The 18454-nt window shown below is 49.3% G+C and overlaps 1 protein-coding gene across 1 annotated transcript in view; it reads left to right on the forward strand.

Moving 5' to 3' along the window:
• Positions 1 to 31: 31 nt before the first annotated feature.
• Positions 32 to 18454, forward strand: part of RASGRP2 (RAS guanyl releasing protein 2) — a gene marked incomplete at its 5' end in the record, with an annotated part of 31345 nt that continues 12922 nt past the window's right edge. The window contains 9 exons of the mRNA XM_080984394.1: positions 32 to 96; positions 757 to 888; positions 1373 to 1523; positions 3308 to 3481; positions 6195 to 6311; positions 7174 to 7455; positions 9539 to 9616; positions 17190 to 17312; positions 18258 to 18373. Coding sequence (XP_080840520.1) covers positions 32 to 96; positions 757 to 888; positions 1373 to 1523; positions 3308 to 3481; positions 6195 to 6311; positions 7174 to 7455; positions 9539 to 9616; positions 17190 to 17312; positions 18258 to 18373 — 1238 coding nt within the window. The remainder of the gene's footprint in view (positions 97 to 756; positions 889 to 1372; positions 1524 to 3307; positions 3482 to 6194; positions 6312 to 7173; positions 7456 to 9538; positions 9617 to 17189; positions 17313 to 18257; positions 18374 to 18454) is intronic.

An 18454-nucleotide genomic window follows, 5' to 3' on the forward strand; every position in this document is an offset into this window, starting at 1 on the left:
CTTTCCCTTTTGCTCCTTAACTCTGCCCTGAACTTACCAGGAGTCTCGCGGGTCAGAAAACAGCTCCCTGCAAGTCAAGACTTGCCACTTGGTCCGGTAGGTGCTGGAGCAGGGAGGGTGGAGTGGTTTGTGGGAAGGCTGCTATGGAGAGAAAATGAGGGGATAGTTTGGACAGTTTGGGGAGTAGGGGGAAGTAACATTTGGGGTTTTTCAGTTTAGGAAGCCGTTGGTGGGCCTGGGACCCGGCAGGAAGGGCAGGTGGGATTCTTAGTTTAGACGTCAGGCCGGAGACTTCCTGTTTTGAAAGTTCCTCACAGTTGAAGCGTAACTGAGAAAATAACCATTCACACTGCAAATGACATTGCACCCAAACAGTGCACTTGCCAACAAACTTGCTTTGAAATTTACTTCTTCTTTTCCATTCCCTTATGAATAAAACCTATCAATACTGTTGTGGTTCCCACGGGATGGGTGTTCTGTGGGAATAATGATGATGATGATGATGATGATGATGATGATATATTTATACCCTGCCCATCTGGCTGGGTTTCCCTAGCCACTCTGGGCCAATCCCAAAGCAAGGTGTTCACAGTGAAACTCATGTGACACTGCAGTACTTCTGGACTTTGGGGGCTGCCTGGGTGTGGGGCAGGGTGGTGGAGAGGTGGCTGCAAATTTTCTGCCCTCCTTGCTTGGAGACAATCTGCTGCCCCCTTCTGACTTTGCCACTGACCATGTCACTCCTGGTTCCGGCAGATACTGGATCTCGGCATTCCCAGCAGAATTTGACCTAAACCCAGAGCTGGCTGAGCAGATCAAGGAACTGAAGGAGCTTCTGGGCCGGGAAGGGAACCAACGTCACAGCAGCCTCATTGACATAGAGAGCGTGTAGGTAAACAGCGTGGGGCCCCCCACAACAGTCCCCGCCCCTGGTCCTTCCTGGCTTAAGTTCTGGCAGGTTGCATCTGATTCTAGTGTGCGAACCTCAGGCTGTGAGCCTTGCATTCCTGGTGTGCGGCATCCACCGAGTTCTGCCCCAGAACCCTGAGCTCAGCAAGTTGGGAGTAAGTGCAGGGCCTCCTTGGTGGTGGCTCCCTCTGTGGGGTTTGGAATGGAATTCATGGAAGCCGAGGAAAACATCACCTTGCATTTAGCTCTGTTGTGTGCCAACTTTCTGCAAGCTGCAGGACTGGCCTCATGGTGGGACTTTAAGGCTGAGATAAACTTGGCAGCGGCATACAGCTCCCCAAGTGCCAGGGATTTGGGGCCAGGCTGGCAGGCGGGTCCTTAGTACCCTTTAAGAGCCAGCTGGTCCCCACCTCTGCTTTTGCACATCCCAGGTAGAGGCTGAACTCTTGCGTCCCCCTTCCAGCCCCACCTACAAGTGGAAGAGGCAAGTCACACAGCGCCAGCCGGTGGCCCAGAAGAAGCGCAAGACGTCCCTTCTCTTTGACCACTTGGAGTCGGGGGAGCTGGCTGAACACCTCACCCACCTGGAGTACCACTCCTTCAGCAAGATCCTGGTAAGATCCATGAAGGCGGCGGTGGCTGAGTCCCTTCCCGCCCCCCCGCCTCCCGCGTGTGGGTGTTTCGCTGGGTGGGGCCACGGGTACAGTCATACCTCATGTTACGTTTGCTTCAGGTTGCGTGTTTTCAGGTTGCGTCCCGCAGACCGGAAAGGGTTACTTCCGGGTTTCGCCGCTCGTGCATGCGCAGACGTGCAAAATGATGTCATGCGCATGCACAGAAGCGGCGAATCGCGACCTGCAAACGCGCAAACGCGGGTTGCGTTTTGCTCATGTTGTGAACAGGCCTCCGGAACGGATCCCGTTCGCAACCAGAGGAGAGAAAGTGGCACACAAACATCACCAAACACAATATGAGCACTCTTAAAGGTAAAGGGTAAAGGGACCCCTGACCATTAGGTCCAGTCGTGGCCGACTCTGGGGTTGCGGCGCTCATCTCGCTTTATCAGCCGAGGGAGCCGGCGTACAGCTTCCGGGTCATGTGGCCAGCATGACTAAGCCGCTTCTGGCAAACCAGAGCGGCGCACGGAAACGCCGTTTACCTTCCCACCGGAGTGGTACCTATTTATCTACTTGCACTTTGACGTGCTTTCGAGCTGCTAGGTTGGCAGGAGCAGGGACTGAACAACGGGAGCTCACCCCGTTGCGGGGATTCGAACCGCCGACCTTCTGATCGGCAAGTCCTAGGCTCTGTGGTTTAACCCACAGCGCCAGCCGTGCCTCTATGAGCACTCTTAAAACAACCGAAACCCAGTGCTATTTTTCTAGAAAAAGAGGTGCACAAACACCTCTTAGAATGGCAATGGCAGGGGCCCTTTCTCCTTGTCTGGTTTCTGGCAACTGACAATCGCAAGCATTGCTGCCTCTGACCGTGGAGGCGAAGCATAGGTTCTCTGGCAAGTAGCCTTCAATAATAATAATAATAATAATAATAATAATAAACAACTTTATTTATATCCCGCCCTCCCCAGCCGAAGCCGGGCTCAAAGCGGCTAACAACAGTAAAATGATAAAACATTCTAAAATCATTTCATTATAAAATTAATTCCAATCAAATTAATGGCAACCATTGGGCCAGAAGTTCTGATAGCCCTCTCCTCCATGAATCTGTCTCATCTTCTTATATTGCCATTGAGGCTGGGGACCACCACGGCCTCCTGGCTGTGTTCTGCTTCTCATCCCACCTCCCTTTCCCCGGAACGACCATCCAGGTCTCTGAGACCAGGCTTGGCTTTTCCACAGAGCCAGGAGTGTCCTTACCCCCCCACCCATCAGACCCTGGGAGCAGGACCAGCCCTTTTTTCAGAATGGCCAACCAAATGCCCTAGAGAGGGACCTGAGAGTCAGCAGCAGCAACTCTCCGCAGAAGCTTCCTGCCTCCACGAGTGGAGGCGGATCACGGCCATTAGGGCTGGTAGCCGCTGAGAGCCTTATCCTCTAAGTGCCATCATTCCAGGCATCACCGTGTGTTTATTATTTAAATGAAAATATTTTTTATTGTGTTGTTAAAAAAATAAAAGCCCATTAGGGCAGCTTACAAATCAGTATAAACAATAGAGTCCCTATATAAAAAAAAGACACGACATGAAAGGAAAATGGATTGGGGAGGGAGGAGGAAATATGCAGGCTCAGGTACAAAATATTAGTTGTTGCACTGGGTTCGTGCTGGTGTTTTTAAAACAGATGTGCTGTTTTCTGGGCCCTATCTGGGCACAATTTGAACAGCTGGCCTCCCTCGGCCTCAACTGATCTGCTTTCCCCTCTCAACCCCACCTCCCCAGTTCCAAGACTACCACAGTTTCGTCATGCATGGCTGCACGGTGGACAACCCCATCCTGGAGCGCTTCATCACCCTCTTCAACAGCGTCTCCCAGTGGGTGCAGCTCATGGTGCTCAGCAAGCCCACCGCCCAGCAGCGAGCCCAGGTCATCACTCGCTTCGTCATGGTGGCCCAGGTGAGAAAGGGCAGCGCCCAGAACGTCCTTGCCTTCTGCAACCCTCTTGAGATTGTCACCTGCTTCTGATTTTGAGCCTCTCAAATCAATCAATCAAACAAACAAGCAAACCAACCCCTGAACGTAGCCGACTGCCATTCTCGTGTTGGCACCCTCTGGACCTCACATGGAGGAAGCACACAAAGAAGGGCTTCTGAGGACGATCTCAGGGTCCAGGACGTTTTATTTGGTGAGAGGCAGTCCTTGGTGTAGTGGTTAAGAGCAGTGGACTCGTAATCTGGTGAACCGGGTTCGCTTCCCCGCTCCTCCACATGCAGCTGCTGGGTGACCTTGGGCCAGTCACACTTCTCTGAAGTCTCTCAGCCCCACTCACCTCACAGAGTGTTTGTTGTGGGGGAGGAAGGGGAAGGAGAATGTTAGCCGCTTTGAGACTCCTTAAAGGGAGTGAAAGGCGGGATATCAAATCCAAACTCCTCTTCTTCTTGCGGTGTTGCGCTATCACTGAGCATCCTATGTAAGAGTTTCTAGAGCCCGGATCCTGTATTTTATAACCCCGATTCCTAAAGCCCTCTAACCAGACGGGGACCCATACTGTGAACTTTGCAGACAAGTCCAGATTAGGACAGACGTCTTGATTTTTATACACCAAATGCGAGCTGGTGCATTTACCACCCGAGTTTCTTCCAATTCCAAATCCGAACTCCCCCTTAAACAGACAAACAAACATTAGCCCAGCTGTGATTCCTCCATTGCGAGGGGCTGGACTGGACTCTATAGCTCCACAGTTCTGTGATTCAGGTCTTGCCCTGTTTTTCCTGCTCCTTGCCTCCCGGCAACCTCCCCAAAGGTTTCTAAGCGTGAGCGCCTGGAGCCCGGAGCCTCAATTAGTGGGGATGGCAGCAGAATTAATCAAACCTGCTGGCCCTTTGCCTCTCCCTGCTGGACAGTGTGAAGTTCAGAGCAACCTTTTTTCTAGGTCGTTTTTCTTTGAAGAGGAGAGAGAGAGAAAGCGCACACACGGGAGACTCTCTAAATATCTATTTATACATTCAGAGATTGGGAAGGGGGCGGGAGGTGATCCAGGAGCAGCACAAAACCGCCTGCTCCAGATTATAGCCGGCATCAAAGAGCAGCCGGGGGACCTGGGGCTCCCCTCAAGCGGCCTTTGGGCTACTGCACTTTGCACATGGACTCCCCCTGATTTGCGGGGTCTGGGCCCAAGGAGATTAGGGATGGCAGGGAGTGGGAGACTTCCTGCATGTCTTAGGACGCTGGGAAATCAGGTTCCTCAGGTAGGGGTGAAGCAGGGACTCCCCACTCCAGAAGAGAGGCAGCTGGGTGTAGTGGTTAGTGTCAGGCTGGGACCTGGGAGACCAGGGTTCAAATTCCCCACTTGGGCCAGTCTCTGCCTCTCAGCCCAACCCACCTCGCAGGGTTGTTGTGGGGGGTTAAATGAGGAGGGAGGAGGAGGAGAAGCACTGTGTAAACCAGCGTGAGTTCCTTGGAGGAGAGGTTGGGATATAAATGCAGATGATGATGATGATATAATAATAATAATAATAATAATATTAACAACAACAACAACAACAACAACAACAACAACAACAACAACAGAAAGAGTGAGTGGCCAGGTATGATTACTTTGCACAATTCTGAATGCCTGAAGGTATCAGCAGCAGATCTTTCATTTTTTTCTTTTTCAAATAAGAGGCAACAATAGGGGCAGGGGCTGGTTGAAATCCAAATTGTGGCATTGGGGATGTTATTTTAAAACATTTCTCCCCACCCATTCCAAGGCTGTTTCTTTAAATAATAAAAATAAAATAAAATAGTGATGATTAAATAAAAATGAGATTCCCCAGCTAAAAGACCTGAATTGCTCTAACTGACAGGGAGTCCTGCTCTCCCCACCTTTCCTGGGAACCTCCCTCCTCCCCAAAAATATCCCCCACTGTGACCTATCCAGTTACTCCTGTTATAAGGGGAATTTGCCTCTGTGGGCTATGTGTGTTTTTCTTGTTCGGCTCTTCGGAAGCTGCTGAGAAGAAGAACCTTGATTAGAAATGTTAAGTCTTTCTTCAGATTTCATCCACTGAAACTGTGAGGTGAGGGTTGACTCTGCTCCTCCCTCTGCTTCCCACTACAGTGGTACCTCGGGTTAAGAACTTAATTCATTCCGGAGGTCCGTTCTTAACCTGAAACTGTTCTTAACCTGAAGCACCACTTTTGTTACGTACTGAAGTCCTCACCCTGGGCCAGCAGGGGGATACTGTAGATAGTTATGCAAATGAAGGATTGAAAAGTGACGTTCAGTGATTGGATAGTTTTGTATGCAAATGAAGGATCGAAAAGTGACGTTCAGTGATTGGATAGTTTTAGAAAATGGCAACAGTTGCCATTTTCTAAAACTATCCAATCACTGAACATCACTTTTCGATCCTGTATTTGCATAACTATCTACAGTATCCCCCTGCTGGCCCAGGGTGAGAACTTCAGTACGTAACACCTTTAGCTAAGGGGGCCTCCTGCTGCTGCCGCACCGCTGGAGCACGATTTCTGTTCTCATCCTGAAGCAATAACCTGAGGTACTGTTTCTGGGTTAGTGGAGTCTGTAACCTGAAGCGTCTGTAGCCTGAGGTACCACTGTATTTCTTCCTCTCCTGCCTTGTCCTTCAACCCCCCCCCCCAATTTCTCCTCTCCTTCTGCTCTCAGAGGCTCCTCCAGCTGCAGAATTTCAACACCCTGATGGCCGTGGTGGGGGGGCTCAGCCACAGCTCCATCTCCCGCCTCAAGGAGACCCACAGTTTCGTGAGCCAGGAGACCACCAAGGTAGGTGGTAGTGGTGGTGGGTCTTTTTTGCATTGAGGGGAGAGGCAGGCTGTGTAAGGAGCTCGCAGGGGCTGCAGAATCTGTTGGCCAGAGGCTCTCAGCAGGCTCCACACTTGCCTCTCTTGCTGCTGCTCATTCTCTTGCCCGCCCCCCTCCTTGGGCTGGGTCTCCACCCCCCATCCTTAAAGGGAGATGAGAGAGTGTGGAGCAGATTGATGCTTCGGGTTTTAGCTCCTCTGTGGGTGGGGCTGCCTAAAGACCTGCTACTCTGCCTCCCACCCCTCTGGTGCAAAGACACCCTTATCTTTCATTTATGGGGCTGGGTCAGCCAGCTGCTGGCCTTTGGGAAGGAGGCGTGAGGGCTCTGGCAGGGTCCTAGAGTCATCCTGTCTCCTTCCCAAAGCCTAGTTAGTGCTTTCCTAGCTTTCAGGAGGAGGTGGGAAGGCTCTAGGACCCTGCCAGAGCCTGGTGCCTCCTTCCCAAAGCCCACAGCATCACTTGGCCAGCTTTGGGGGGCAGCACAAGAGCTGGGGGTGGAGAATCAAATTTTGGCCTCACTCCACCCCCACAGTGTGTGGGTTCCATGTTGAAGTACTCTTGCAGTCTGCTTGGTAGGAAAAGTTGGACCTGATCCTGCCCTAGTACAACCTCAGAGCTCCACACCTCTGGCATTTCCTCTGACTTGCCTTATCTGCATTTGCCCGTATGTTGGTTGAATAGCAACCATTTGGAAGAAGCAAGTGGCTAGCCCTCATGGGAAGAGCTGGGCTCTCTGGAGGCAGGGCTGCCCCCTCCTCATCCTTCATGCCTGCCTTCAAGGGGCTGTTGTTGTCGACTCTTTGTTTCCCCCTGTCCTGCTCAGGTCTGGGAGTCACTGACGGAATTGCTGACATCCGTGGGGAACTACAGCCGCTACCGGCGGCGCTTTGCCGAGTGCGTGGGCTTTAAGTTCCCCATCCTGGGGGTCCACCTCAAGGACCTGGTGGCCGTCCACGTGGCCCTCCCCGACTGGCTGGACCGGGCGCACAAGTGCCTCAACGGGAACAAGATGCAGCAGCTGTTCAGCATCCTCAGTGAGCTGGCCATGGTCCAAAGCATCCGTCCGCCCTTTGAGGCCAACCCTGACCTCCTCAACCTGCTCATGGTAAGCTCTGCTTCTTCCCCCGTGCGCTTGGGTGTCCCCCCCCCCAGTTTCTGGTCCTGGAATGCCAGTGCTTAGAGGTTGCTCCTTCCCATCAATCTCTTCCTTGCCCCACTTCAGATTTCAAGACACTTGGTCATTTTTGTGGGAATGTTGAGGATCGTAGGAGAGGATATATTGATTAAATATTATCCTTCCTCACTCATGCTAGTGAGTTAGTAGCAAGGCACATTCTCTTATACATAGCAGGAAGCTAGTTGGTAGATTTGTTTGAATCTCTTGAGTTAAGCAATCCAGTCTGGCTTGTCCTGATTTGATTGTTCCTGGTAAATCTCCTTTAAGGTAAAGGTAAAGGGACCCCTGACCATTAGGTCCAGTCGTGGACAACTCTGGGGTTGCATTGCTCATCTCGCTTTATTGGTTGAGGGAGCCGGCGTACAGCTTCCGGGTCATGTGGCCAGCATGACTAAGCCGCTTCTGGTGAACCAGAGCAGTGCACGGAAACGCCGTTTACCTTCCCACCGAAGTGATACCTATTTATCTACTTGCACTTTGACGTGCTTTCGAACTGCTAGGTTGGCAGGAGCAGGGACTGAGCAATGGGAGCTCACTCCGTTGCGGGGATTCGAACCGCTGACCTTCTGATCGGCAAGCCCTAGGCTCTGTGGTTAACCCACAGCGCCACCTGCATCCCTAAAATCCCCTTTAGTTCCCTCTTAAAAATAATAATGACACAACAGTCTTTAAAAGTAATGATAAGGTTTACTTACATCAGGCTTCCTCAACCTTGGCTCTCCAGATGTTTTTGGCCTACAACTCCCATGATCCCTAGCTAGGACCAGTGGTCAGGGGTGATGGAGATTGTACTCTCAAAACATCTGGAGGGCCGAGGTTGAGGAAGCCTGACTTACATTCACTTCACAGAATGATCCTGAAGGCAGGCTTTAGCTTTTAGTTACAGTTACAGAGAAAGGTGTGGATTTATCCTTTTGTGAGGAATGAGCCCATATGCTGCTGGCTGAGAAACAAGCACACAGCAAAAGCATCAAGGAAGGTAGTCAAGAAAGTGAGAGCATCAGGAGAGAAGGGAAGATGGCTGCCTGACCAGCCCTTTTATGGGGTCTCCCAGGGTCATGCCCATCTATCTGGTCACACAGGGGGAGGATGCTCCAGACCAGCTGTGACAGGAAGTCCACCTGGCTGGAGCAACATTCCCCTGTGTGTCCACTCTGGGCAAACAGGAAATGTTGTATTTGACTGCTTTTGTGATGTTACATCCCACAATTTTGGGGGGATGCAGATTGCTTGAGGTGACCTCTGGGTCTCCCTTTGCAACGCAGCCCAGTTGCATTTGAGGCAGGGGGCCTACAAAACTTCCTCGACAAAGTTTGTTTATTTATTTTAGCTCAGTTGGTAGAGCATGAGACTCTTAGAGTCACGGGTTCGAGTCCCATGTTGAGTGAAAGATTCCTGCATTGCAGGGGGTTGGGCTAGATGACCATACAATAAAACCATAGGAAAGTTAAAGAGAGACTTCAGTTAGCCATTGTGGGAGGATATGTTCTTACAGTAATTACCTGCATGGACCTGGCCAGAAAAGCCCAGAAAAGTTTTCTGCTGGCATTTAAAAGGTTGAAACAGAAGGAACCTGCTGAATCTCCAGTGGCAGAGAGTTCCACTGGTGTGGGCTGGTGGTACAAAAGGCTCTTTTTCTTGTTGTTGTCTGATGAGCCTCACCAACTCAGGGAATGATCAATTACACTCCTGCAGATGATTAGTGACTGAGCTGGGATATAAGGACTCAGGTGGCCCCTGAAGCACCCTGGACTTAAATACCCATTTAGTGAGGGGGGCCCTCCATTGAGCAGTGGGGATCCCATCCTTGCAGTTAGACGTTTTTGGAGAAAGATTACAACAGATCTAACAGGAAAGGGAGAAGCAGAAATTCTTGTGGCACTTTCAAGGCTAGTTGTGGACTGAACTGAGGTCAGCCAGCAAGCAGAACATTTTCTATACAAAACGGGGACAACTCTAATATTGGAAACAGCAAGTCTCAAGCTCTGACTTTGCTTTGTGTGTGTCTCAGGTCTCCCTGGATCAGTACCAGACAGAAGAGGAGATCTACCAGCTCTCTCTGCAGCGGGAGCCCCGGAACAAATCCACGGTAAGCCCCTAATGATACTGGCAGGATCGAGATGGGGCCCGAATCAAAGCAGCCCTAGTGTGTGTGGGAAATGGCAGCGGAAGAGGAGTGTGTGTGTTTTTTCCTCATCCCCTTGCCACCTTGTAACTGCCAGCTGAGAGACAGTGCAGTGCAGTGGTTAGAGTGTCAGACTCTGGGAGACTAGCGTTCAAATCCCCCACTTGGCCATGAGGCTCACTGGGTGACCTTGGGGGCCAGTCCCTGCATCTTGGCCTAACCCTACCTCACAGGGTTGTTGTTTGGGGGATTAAATGAGGAGAGGGGGAGAACCATGTATGCTGCTACCTTCAGCTGTCTGGAGAAAAGGGTGTGGTATATAACTGCAATCAATCAATCAATCAATCAATCAATCAGGGACGGGTGTGTGGGGGTGTGTGTGTGTGTGTGAGAGAGAGAGAGAGAGAGAGAGAGAGAGAGAGAGGGGTGTTGATCGTGCCCAGGCGAGAACCTGTGAAACCCCACAATCTTTCCTTTTTTGGGTCTGAGCCCTCCACCTGCCGCTTGTGGCCTTGGCCTCATATCTCCATGGTGGAGCCCCTGCCATTGCATTCAGGCGGCCACAGGTTCAACCCGCAGGATCTCAATTTCAGGATCAGGGAAGAAATTCTTGGGAAGAGCCTCCTTGGCCTCAGAAGCCCAGCTGATCAGAGCAGCAGACCATTTTGATATCTATATCTATATCTATATCTATATCTATATCTATATCTATATCTATATCTATATCTATATCTATATCTATATCTATATCTATATCATCTATATCTATATCTATATCTATATCTATATCTATATCTATATCTATATATCTATATCTATATCTATAATCTATCTAATCTATCTAATCTATCTAATCTATCTAATCTATCTATCTATCTATCTATCTATCTATCTATCTATCATCTATCTATGCAGTGCTTTTTTTCTTAAAAAATGTTTACGGGTACTCTCATTTTCCTACTCATATTGAAATACCGCCCCTCAATGAGGCCAAACTTAGACAAAATATTTAGGGTATGCATACCCCTGCGTCTCCCTGGAAAAACCCACTGTATATATGGAATGAATGGGGGAGGAGGCAGAGGGGAAGAGGGAGCTGCTTTGAATTAGGCCATCGGTCTGTATTTACTACTGAGAATGCATAAATAAAGACTGTTCAGAAAAAGAGGAAGAGCACGGGAGTCATTGCTGGGCTGGGCAGGTCATTGGTCGATGGCTCAGGACAAGGCAGCGCCTTCTATCCCTGGCGTGACCCTGAGTGACCCCCTCTGGCCTCCTTGGGAGGCGAGCATGACATGAGTATTGCAAATGGATTTGACATCTGGAGAGAGGAAGGGGGAAGAGCAGAAACTGCTGCAACAGGGGCAGCGAGAGAGTTACAAAGCACTTAAAGGCACAGGATCATAGAATCGCAGAGTTGGACAGGACCACGAGAGTCATTTAGTCCATGGGTAGGCAAACTAAGTCCTGGGGGCTGGATCCGGCCCAATGGCCTTCTAAATCCAGCCCACGGACGGTCCGGGAATCAGCATGTTTTTACATGAGTAGAATGTGTCCTTTTATTTAAAATGCATCTCTGGGTTATTTGTGGGGCAGAGGAATTCGTTCTCCCCTCCAAAAAAAAATATAGTCCGGCCCCCCACAAGGTCTGAGGGACAGTGGACCGGCCCCTTGCTGAAAAGGTTTGCTGACCCCTGACTAGTCCAACCCCCTTCAATGCAGGAATCACAGCTAAGCAGTCCTTAACAGATGCCCATCTGACTGCTGCTTAAAAACCGCCAGTGAAGGAGAGTCCACCCCCTTCTCAGGTTGTCCATTCCACTGTCAAACAGCTCATGCCCCCTGAAAACTATTCCTGATATTCAGTTGGAATTTCTTTTCTTGTTATTTGAATCCGTTGGTTGGGGTCTTTCCCTCTGGAGCAGCAGAAAACAAGCTTGCTCTGTCTTCCCAGTGACAGCTCTTCAGATATTTCAAGCCTGCTATCGTATCCCCTCTCAGGCACAAGTGTGCCTATGTTTAATTTATATAGAGTCATAGAATTGTAGAGTTGGAAGGGGCCATGAGGGTCATCTAGTCCAACCCCCTGCAATGCAGGGATCTTTTGCTCCACTTGGGGCTTGAACCTACGATCCTGAGATTAACATGATCTACCCACTGAGAAATGATCAGGGTGGAGGCCCTGAACTGGGCGGCATCACATCCATACTGTGCTTTGCAGTCTCCTATGAGCAAATAATAGTTTTTGAAGTTCTGAAAAGGGTGGGTGGGTGAGGAGATCCGGGGCTCAATGCAAGAAGTCCAGGTCCAAACTCTAACAACGCCCCTGCTGTGCAGCAAGAAGGTCCAGGGTCAGTTCTGCTTGTTGGGTTCTGCTTTCTTTTTGAGGAGGGGCGCCTGGAGAGTCAAGGGAAGCGGGTGGTGCTGTGGGTTAAACCACAGAGCCTAGGGCTTGCCGATCAGAAGGTTGCGGTTCGAATCCCCATGACGGGGTGAGCTCCCGTTGCTCGGTCCCTGCTCCTGCCAACCTAGCAGTTCGAAAGCACATCAAAGTGCAAGTAGATAAAATAGGTACTGCTCCGGCGGGAAGGTAAATGGCGTTTCCATGCGCTGCTCTGGTTTTGCCAGAAACAGCTTAGTCATGCTGGCCACATGACTGTTTGCAGACAAACGTCCACTCCCTCGGCCTATAGAGATGAGCACGCAACCCCAGAGTCATCCGCAACTGGACCTAATGGTCAGGGGTACCTTTACCTTTTACCTGGAGAGTCAGGGCACTTTTGCAATACTTTACGTACAAAGATGCAAGTGGAGACAAACAACCTAAGCAGGCAGAGGGCCCTCTCGGTAGTAGTGCCCACCCTAACCCTCCCATCAGATGTCAAGGAAATAAGCAACTACAGTGGTACCTCGGGTTGTAGACTTCGCGAACCCAGAAATAGTACCTCGGGTTAAGAACTTTGCTTCAGGATGAGAACCGAAATCGTGCTCTGGCAGCAGCAGGAGGCCCCATTAGCTAAAGTGGTGCTTCAGGTTAAGAACAATTTCAGGTTAAGAACGGACCTCCGGAACGAATTAAGTTCTTTACCTGAGGTACCACTGTATCTTACTTTTAGAAGACATCTGAAGGCAGCCCTGCTTAAGGATTTTTTTAATGTTTAATGCTGTAACATGTTTTTAATATTTGATTGGGAGCTGCCCAGAGTGTCTGGGGAAACCCAGCCAGATGGTCAGGGTATAAATAATAAATTATTATTATTATTACTACTAAGCACTTCTAGGGGGTGACTGCCCACATCAGCTCTCCTGCATCCAACAAGGCACTTGTTTATTATTGGCATCTGATCGGCAGCCCAAGAAAGGAGGGTTCTCTGATGGGCAGCTGTCAATCAAACTTCCAGTCTTCCCCAACCAGATGTTTTGGACTACAAGTCCCACCAGGCCCCCCCCCCCGATAACACACTGTCTGGAGGGTTGATGGAAGTTGTAGTCTATAACATCTGGAAAACCCCAGGTTGAGGAGGCCTGAGCTAGGTGGTCTGCTTCTGTCTTCCTGCTTGCCCCCTGCAGAAAAGGCTGCCTTTAATTCCTCCCAATCTTCTTTACCTGCTAAGGTCAGGGAAGGGGCTGAGGGAGTCACCTTCCAAACTCTAGGAGGGCCCAACTAGGGTGATGTTAATTAAAATTCAGGTGCCTGCTTTTTTGCTTTTCTTTTCTTTTTTACTGTGTAAAAGCAAAAGAAAGCCTGAGCAGCCTTGCTGGGGGGGTGGGGGGGTGCCATGTTCTCTCCCTGCCAAGAGCTGCCTCTCCAAAGCTTGCCTTTGCATTTCCAACGAGGCTGCAGCAGCTTCTGGGGAATCTTCCCTTGAGATGCAACTAACACCTTCAGAGAGTTAAACTCCTTGATCCCAAGGCTGCTATTTGCATATCCAGCCCCCTAAAAAACCAAAACCCTGTGCATGTTAAGCACATCCAGACAATTAAATTTGCACAAGATTCCTGCTCTTTAATTTCCCTTAAGAGACCTCAGCTGAACATTCCAGCCTTGTTAAAATTATTTCTCCCCAAAGCCCAACTCTGACCAGCCACTGTTACGTTCAGGTAAAGCTTTTGCGACTGCCCTATCCTATCTGTGCCCTCCTTTCTCTGGCAGGTAATGTCTTGCAAAGGATTGCTTCTGGGGTGGCAAGGGGTTGGGGGCCCAAGGGCTGTTGCCAGACTCTGCACATGTCAGCCTGACCTGGAAAGCAAGTTTGGGGTCACTGAGCCCTGGTTCAAAACCTGGGTTTCCACTATGTCCTTCTGCCCCCCACCCACCCCAAAAGGAATTCTTCTACCCTCTCTTTTTTCCATTTTTTTTAAAACTGAAGCTTTGTCATAATACAGTATGATAAAAAACCCAAACTGATCTAAATGAGAAAAAAAGAGAAAAGAAAATGCAAAGTCATAGAACCATAGAATTGTAGAGTCAGAAGAGGCCTTGAGGATCATCTAACCTTGGTGTTTTCAGGTTGATCTTAACTCTTGTCTCTCGCAGAAAGGGGTGGACTCCCCCAGCGCTCACCTGGCAGCTTCCCTTTCTTCTTCCAGCCTCCTATCCTGGGAGATGTTCCCTTCCCTGCCTCTTGCACAGGGTCCTTCATCAACCATCCATCACTTTCTCAATAGCAACCCAGAAGGAATTCCTCTACCCTCTTTATAATGTTCAGATTGTTGGCGCTCATCCTGGGCAGCTTTTTAGCCACAGATATGCCACACACACAGGGACGTGGATGGCGCTGTGGGTTAAACCACAGAGCTTAGGACTTGCCGATCAGAAGGTCGGCGGTTCGAATCCCCGTGATGGTGTGAGCTCCCGTTGCTTGGTCCTTGCTCCTTCCAACCTAGCAGTTCGAAAGCACGTCAAGTGCAAGTAGATAAATAGGTACCGCTCCGGCGAGAAGGTAAACGGCTTAGTCATGCTGGCCACATGACCCAGAAGCTGTACGCCGGCTCCCTTGGCCAATAAAGCGAGATGAGCGCCACAACCCCGGAGTCGGCCACAACTGGACCTAATGGTCAGGGGTCCCTTTACCTTTATGCCACACACACACACACGGCCATCCAGTGGCCATAAGGATCAGTTCTGAGCAGTGTAAGAACATCAGGACATCAGAAGATGAGGCCAGTGGCCCACATAGTCCAGCAGCCTGTTCTCACAGCAGCCAGCCAGATGGCCTAATGGGAAACTGGCAAAACAGGACTTTTGCACAAGAGCCCTCTCCCCTCCTGCCATTTCCAGCAATTGGCATCGCTGCCTCCAGCTATGAAGGCAAAGCAGAGCCGTCATGGCTAGCAGCTATCAATAACTCTTTCCATGAATTTATCTAATCCTGTTTTTAAAGCCATCCAAGTGCAACTGGGATAGTTCAGTTGGTAGAGCACGAGACTCTTGAGCTCAGGGTTGTGAGTTCGAGCCCCATGTTGGGTAAAATATTCCTGCATTGCCGGGGGTTGGACTAGATGGGTTCTTGTGGTCCCTTCCAACTCTGCAGTTCTATGGTGGCCACCTCTGCCTCCTGGGGAATATTGTGTGTGTGTTTGTGTTTGTGTACGTGTATATGTGTGTGCATTAATGCCGGGATGGTGTTGGGGCCTGAATTTAACCATCCTTCCCAGCCTATCCCAGGCTTCCTCCCTTGGGGACCCGTTTCCTGTGGTCAGGGAACAGAAGCCACCGGATACAACTGTATGTTTGCGATCGAGCTCTGCTGCTGCTTCTCCTTCTGCCCCCACCTCCCCCCACTCCCACCGACAGCTCTTGAAAAAAATTGTCCCATCTGCACTTTTAAGCAAAGCAAACCTGGCTTTGCACTTCCTGCGGACTGACATGCAGATTTGAACCCGTTTATCCCTTTGCTTTTCCGCACTTCTCCAAATTGAGCAATATAGCTCTTGCTCAGAATACGCAAAGTGCTGCATTTTAGGATAAAATGCAGAAGAAATGGTTTTTTTCCCCATGTTTGGAAATAATTTTTATTGTTTTACAAAATAAATCACACGATTAACCCAGTTAAATTTTGAAATGAAACAAGATTTTTCCAAATCTTAGGACTTCCCTCCTCCTCTCCGTGGATCCTTTAAATATCTTAATCAACTGCATATTTTAGTTCATCCAAATTATGGTCTTTCAGGAGACAGTTAATATTTCGGGGGAGAAATGCAAAAAAAATTGTGTATTTCGTGAAAAAAATGACGCTAGTACAAAAGTTTGTGCCCTAAAAATCGCGGAATGCTGCAGAAGCGGAAAACAAGGGGAGCATGTGAGAAATTGTCACAGGGCAGAAACATATTGCTCTGTCCCTCCCTCCCTCCCACCAGCTGCCCTATTGGTGGTGGGGCAGCCCCAGGGATGCTGCCTAGAAGGGGTGGTCAGGGGGTTGCCCAAAGAGGGGTGTTGCTTGGCCAGAGCGCTAGGACCCAAGGAGCTGGGTGGCCAGCAGGGGAGCCAGGGTGGGGCCATTCCTGAAGGGTGTGGGGAACCTGGGTTCAAGGGCTGCTCCTTGAAGTGGGCCGAGGGTGGTTGGATGAGCATCCTCCATCTCTCCATCTCACCTTCTTCCAGGTGTGTAATGAGGATAAAATCAGGTTTCTCTCTCTGAACTCCTTGGAGGAAATATAATGAAGGCAAACATGGGGGACTCGTGTCCCTTCTGCGCTCCACCTCAGCGCCAGCTGCCTCTTAATGCAGCACATGTGGCTCCTGCAGATTTTAGTTTAGTGAAAAGGCAGGTAAGAGGTGGGCACAATAGAAGTTTATAAAATTGTGCATGGCAGGGAGAAAGTGGATCGAGAGAAGTTATTTCTCCCTGTCGTGTAATAGTAGAACTCGTGGGCTTCCAATGAAGCTGAATATTAGAAGGTTTGGGAGAGAGAGAAAAGAAAGGACTTCTTCACAGAGCACACAGTTAAACTGCGGAACTCACTGCCACAGGAAGCAGTGATGACCACCAACTTGGATGGCTTTAAAAGAGGATTGAGATTATTTGTGGATGACGAGGAGGCTATCTGCAGCTACTAGCCTTGATGGCTATTCTTTTGCTGCCACAGTGCGAGGCAGCAGTGCTTCTGAACCCCAGTAGGGTAGAGGGCCCTTGTGCTCAGATCCTGCTTCTGGGTTTCCCAGAAGAGGCATCTGGTTGGCCACTATGAGAACAGGATGTTGGGCTTAGACGGCCATTGACCTGATCCAGCCATGGGGCTCTTTTTATTTTGTTCTGCTTTTTGTGCTGAGCTGCATTCCTGAGTTTTCGTGGTTTATCTCCTTGCTGCTGTTTTTTCCAAATGGCATTTCTCTCCTGTTTTTAAACTCCTTCTGTACAAGTGTGTTTCTGGATTGTGAACTTGCTATTTTCAAAATGGCTAAATTTCTGGAGAATAGGATATTGAAGGGTGGTGGTGGTTTTTTTTTTTTAAGTATGTCAGCTATCTTGGGGGAATAAAAGGAAGCAGAGACATATTTTGAATGGATGAATAGTTTCACTTTCTCCTCCTGCAGCCTTCCAGCCCCACGTCCTCCACCCCCCCACCCCAGCCCGTGGTCATTGAGGAGTGGGCATCAGTGCCCAAACCCAAACCGGACCAGGCGATTGTGCGGAAGCACATTGAGAAGATGGTTGAGGTAGGACTTGGGGTGGGTGGGGAGTAGCAGAGGGAGGGAAGGGTGTGCAGAGAAAGATCCCGGTGATGGTTACATCCAGGAAGAATCTAGACACACATAAAAAAAGCATTGTGAAAATGCTTTTTTAAAAAAACCGTTTGAAAAAAAGATATTGAATTTGCCATAGCTCACCATCGCCATCTATTGTCACATTTGTATAATGCACTTTACAGCACACTTAAAACGTTTTGTTTGCTGAGTCCCAGATAATACATTAGAGGCTCCTCAGGTCTGGAGGCTCATCGTAGGGACAAGTGACTTTTTTTGTTAAAAGTTGAGCAATTTCACATTTGAGTTCTTTGAGGACTTGTGTGGGGATGCTACCCAGAACCGGTGATTTTTATTTATCTTGTCCCCAAGGCCTCGAATTTTGTCTCATGCCATTGTTATTTGCCTCGGTTCTTCACATTCCCTTCCTGTGAAAATCATTTTGGACGTAAAACTTAGGGAACAAGCTGTGCTATCATAATGATTAAGGTTTTAAATGATAATTTTAGGTTAGTGACTAAGTTTTAATTTATATATATTTTAAACTGTTGCTGTATCTGTATTGTCCCTGTTATACCTAACTGCAAATTCAAATGTATCCCTGTCATGTTTTATGACTTCCTTGATATTGTATGTGGGCTAGAACTGGTCTGTGACCGAAATAATAAAATTCAATTCAATTTTGGGCACAGGGATTTGCCCTCTATCTTCCATTGTGAAGACAGATGCAAATAATTCATTTGGCTTCTCTGCAAACTCCTTATCCTCCTTTAGCGCTCCTTAGACTTCCTTGTCATCCAAGGGTGAGGGGTGAGGGGCAGAAACATAGCCAGGGATTTTCAGGGGGAAGTGTGGGTGATTATATTGGCTACACTTCAGTGATGTCTTGCTTCCAACTTACCCCCATCTTTCTTTCAGTCTGTCTTCAGGAACTTCGATGTGGATGGAGACGGGCACATTTCCCAGGAAGAGTTCAAGATCATCCGGAATAACTTCCCGTACCTGTGCAAATTTGGAGACCTGGATGAGAATCAGTGAGTTGCCCCTCAGGGAGGTTCAAACCAGCCTGAGGCTCGAACAACTTCCATCCCACCCCAAATGTCATCCCTACCTGC

Source organism: Podarcis pityusensis (genome assembly GCF_964106645.2).
Source record: "Podarcis pityusensis genome assembly, chromosome: 16".
In the NCBI taxonomy this organism is placed as follows: Eukaryota; Metazoa; Chordata; class Lepidosauria; order Squamata; family Lacertidae; genus Podarcis; species Podarcis pityusensis.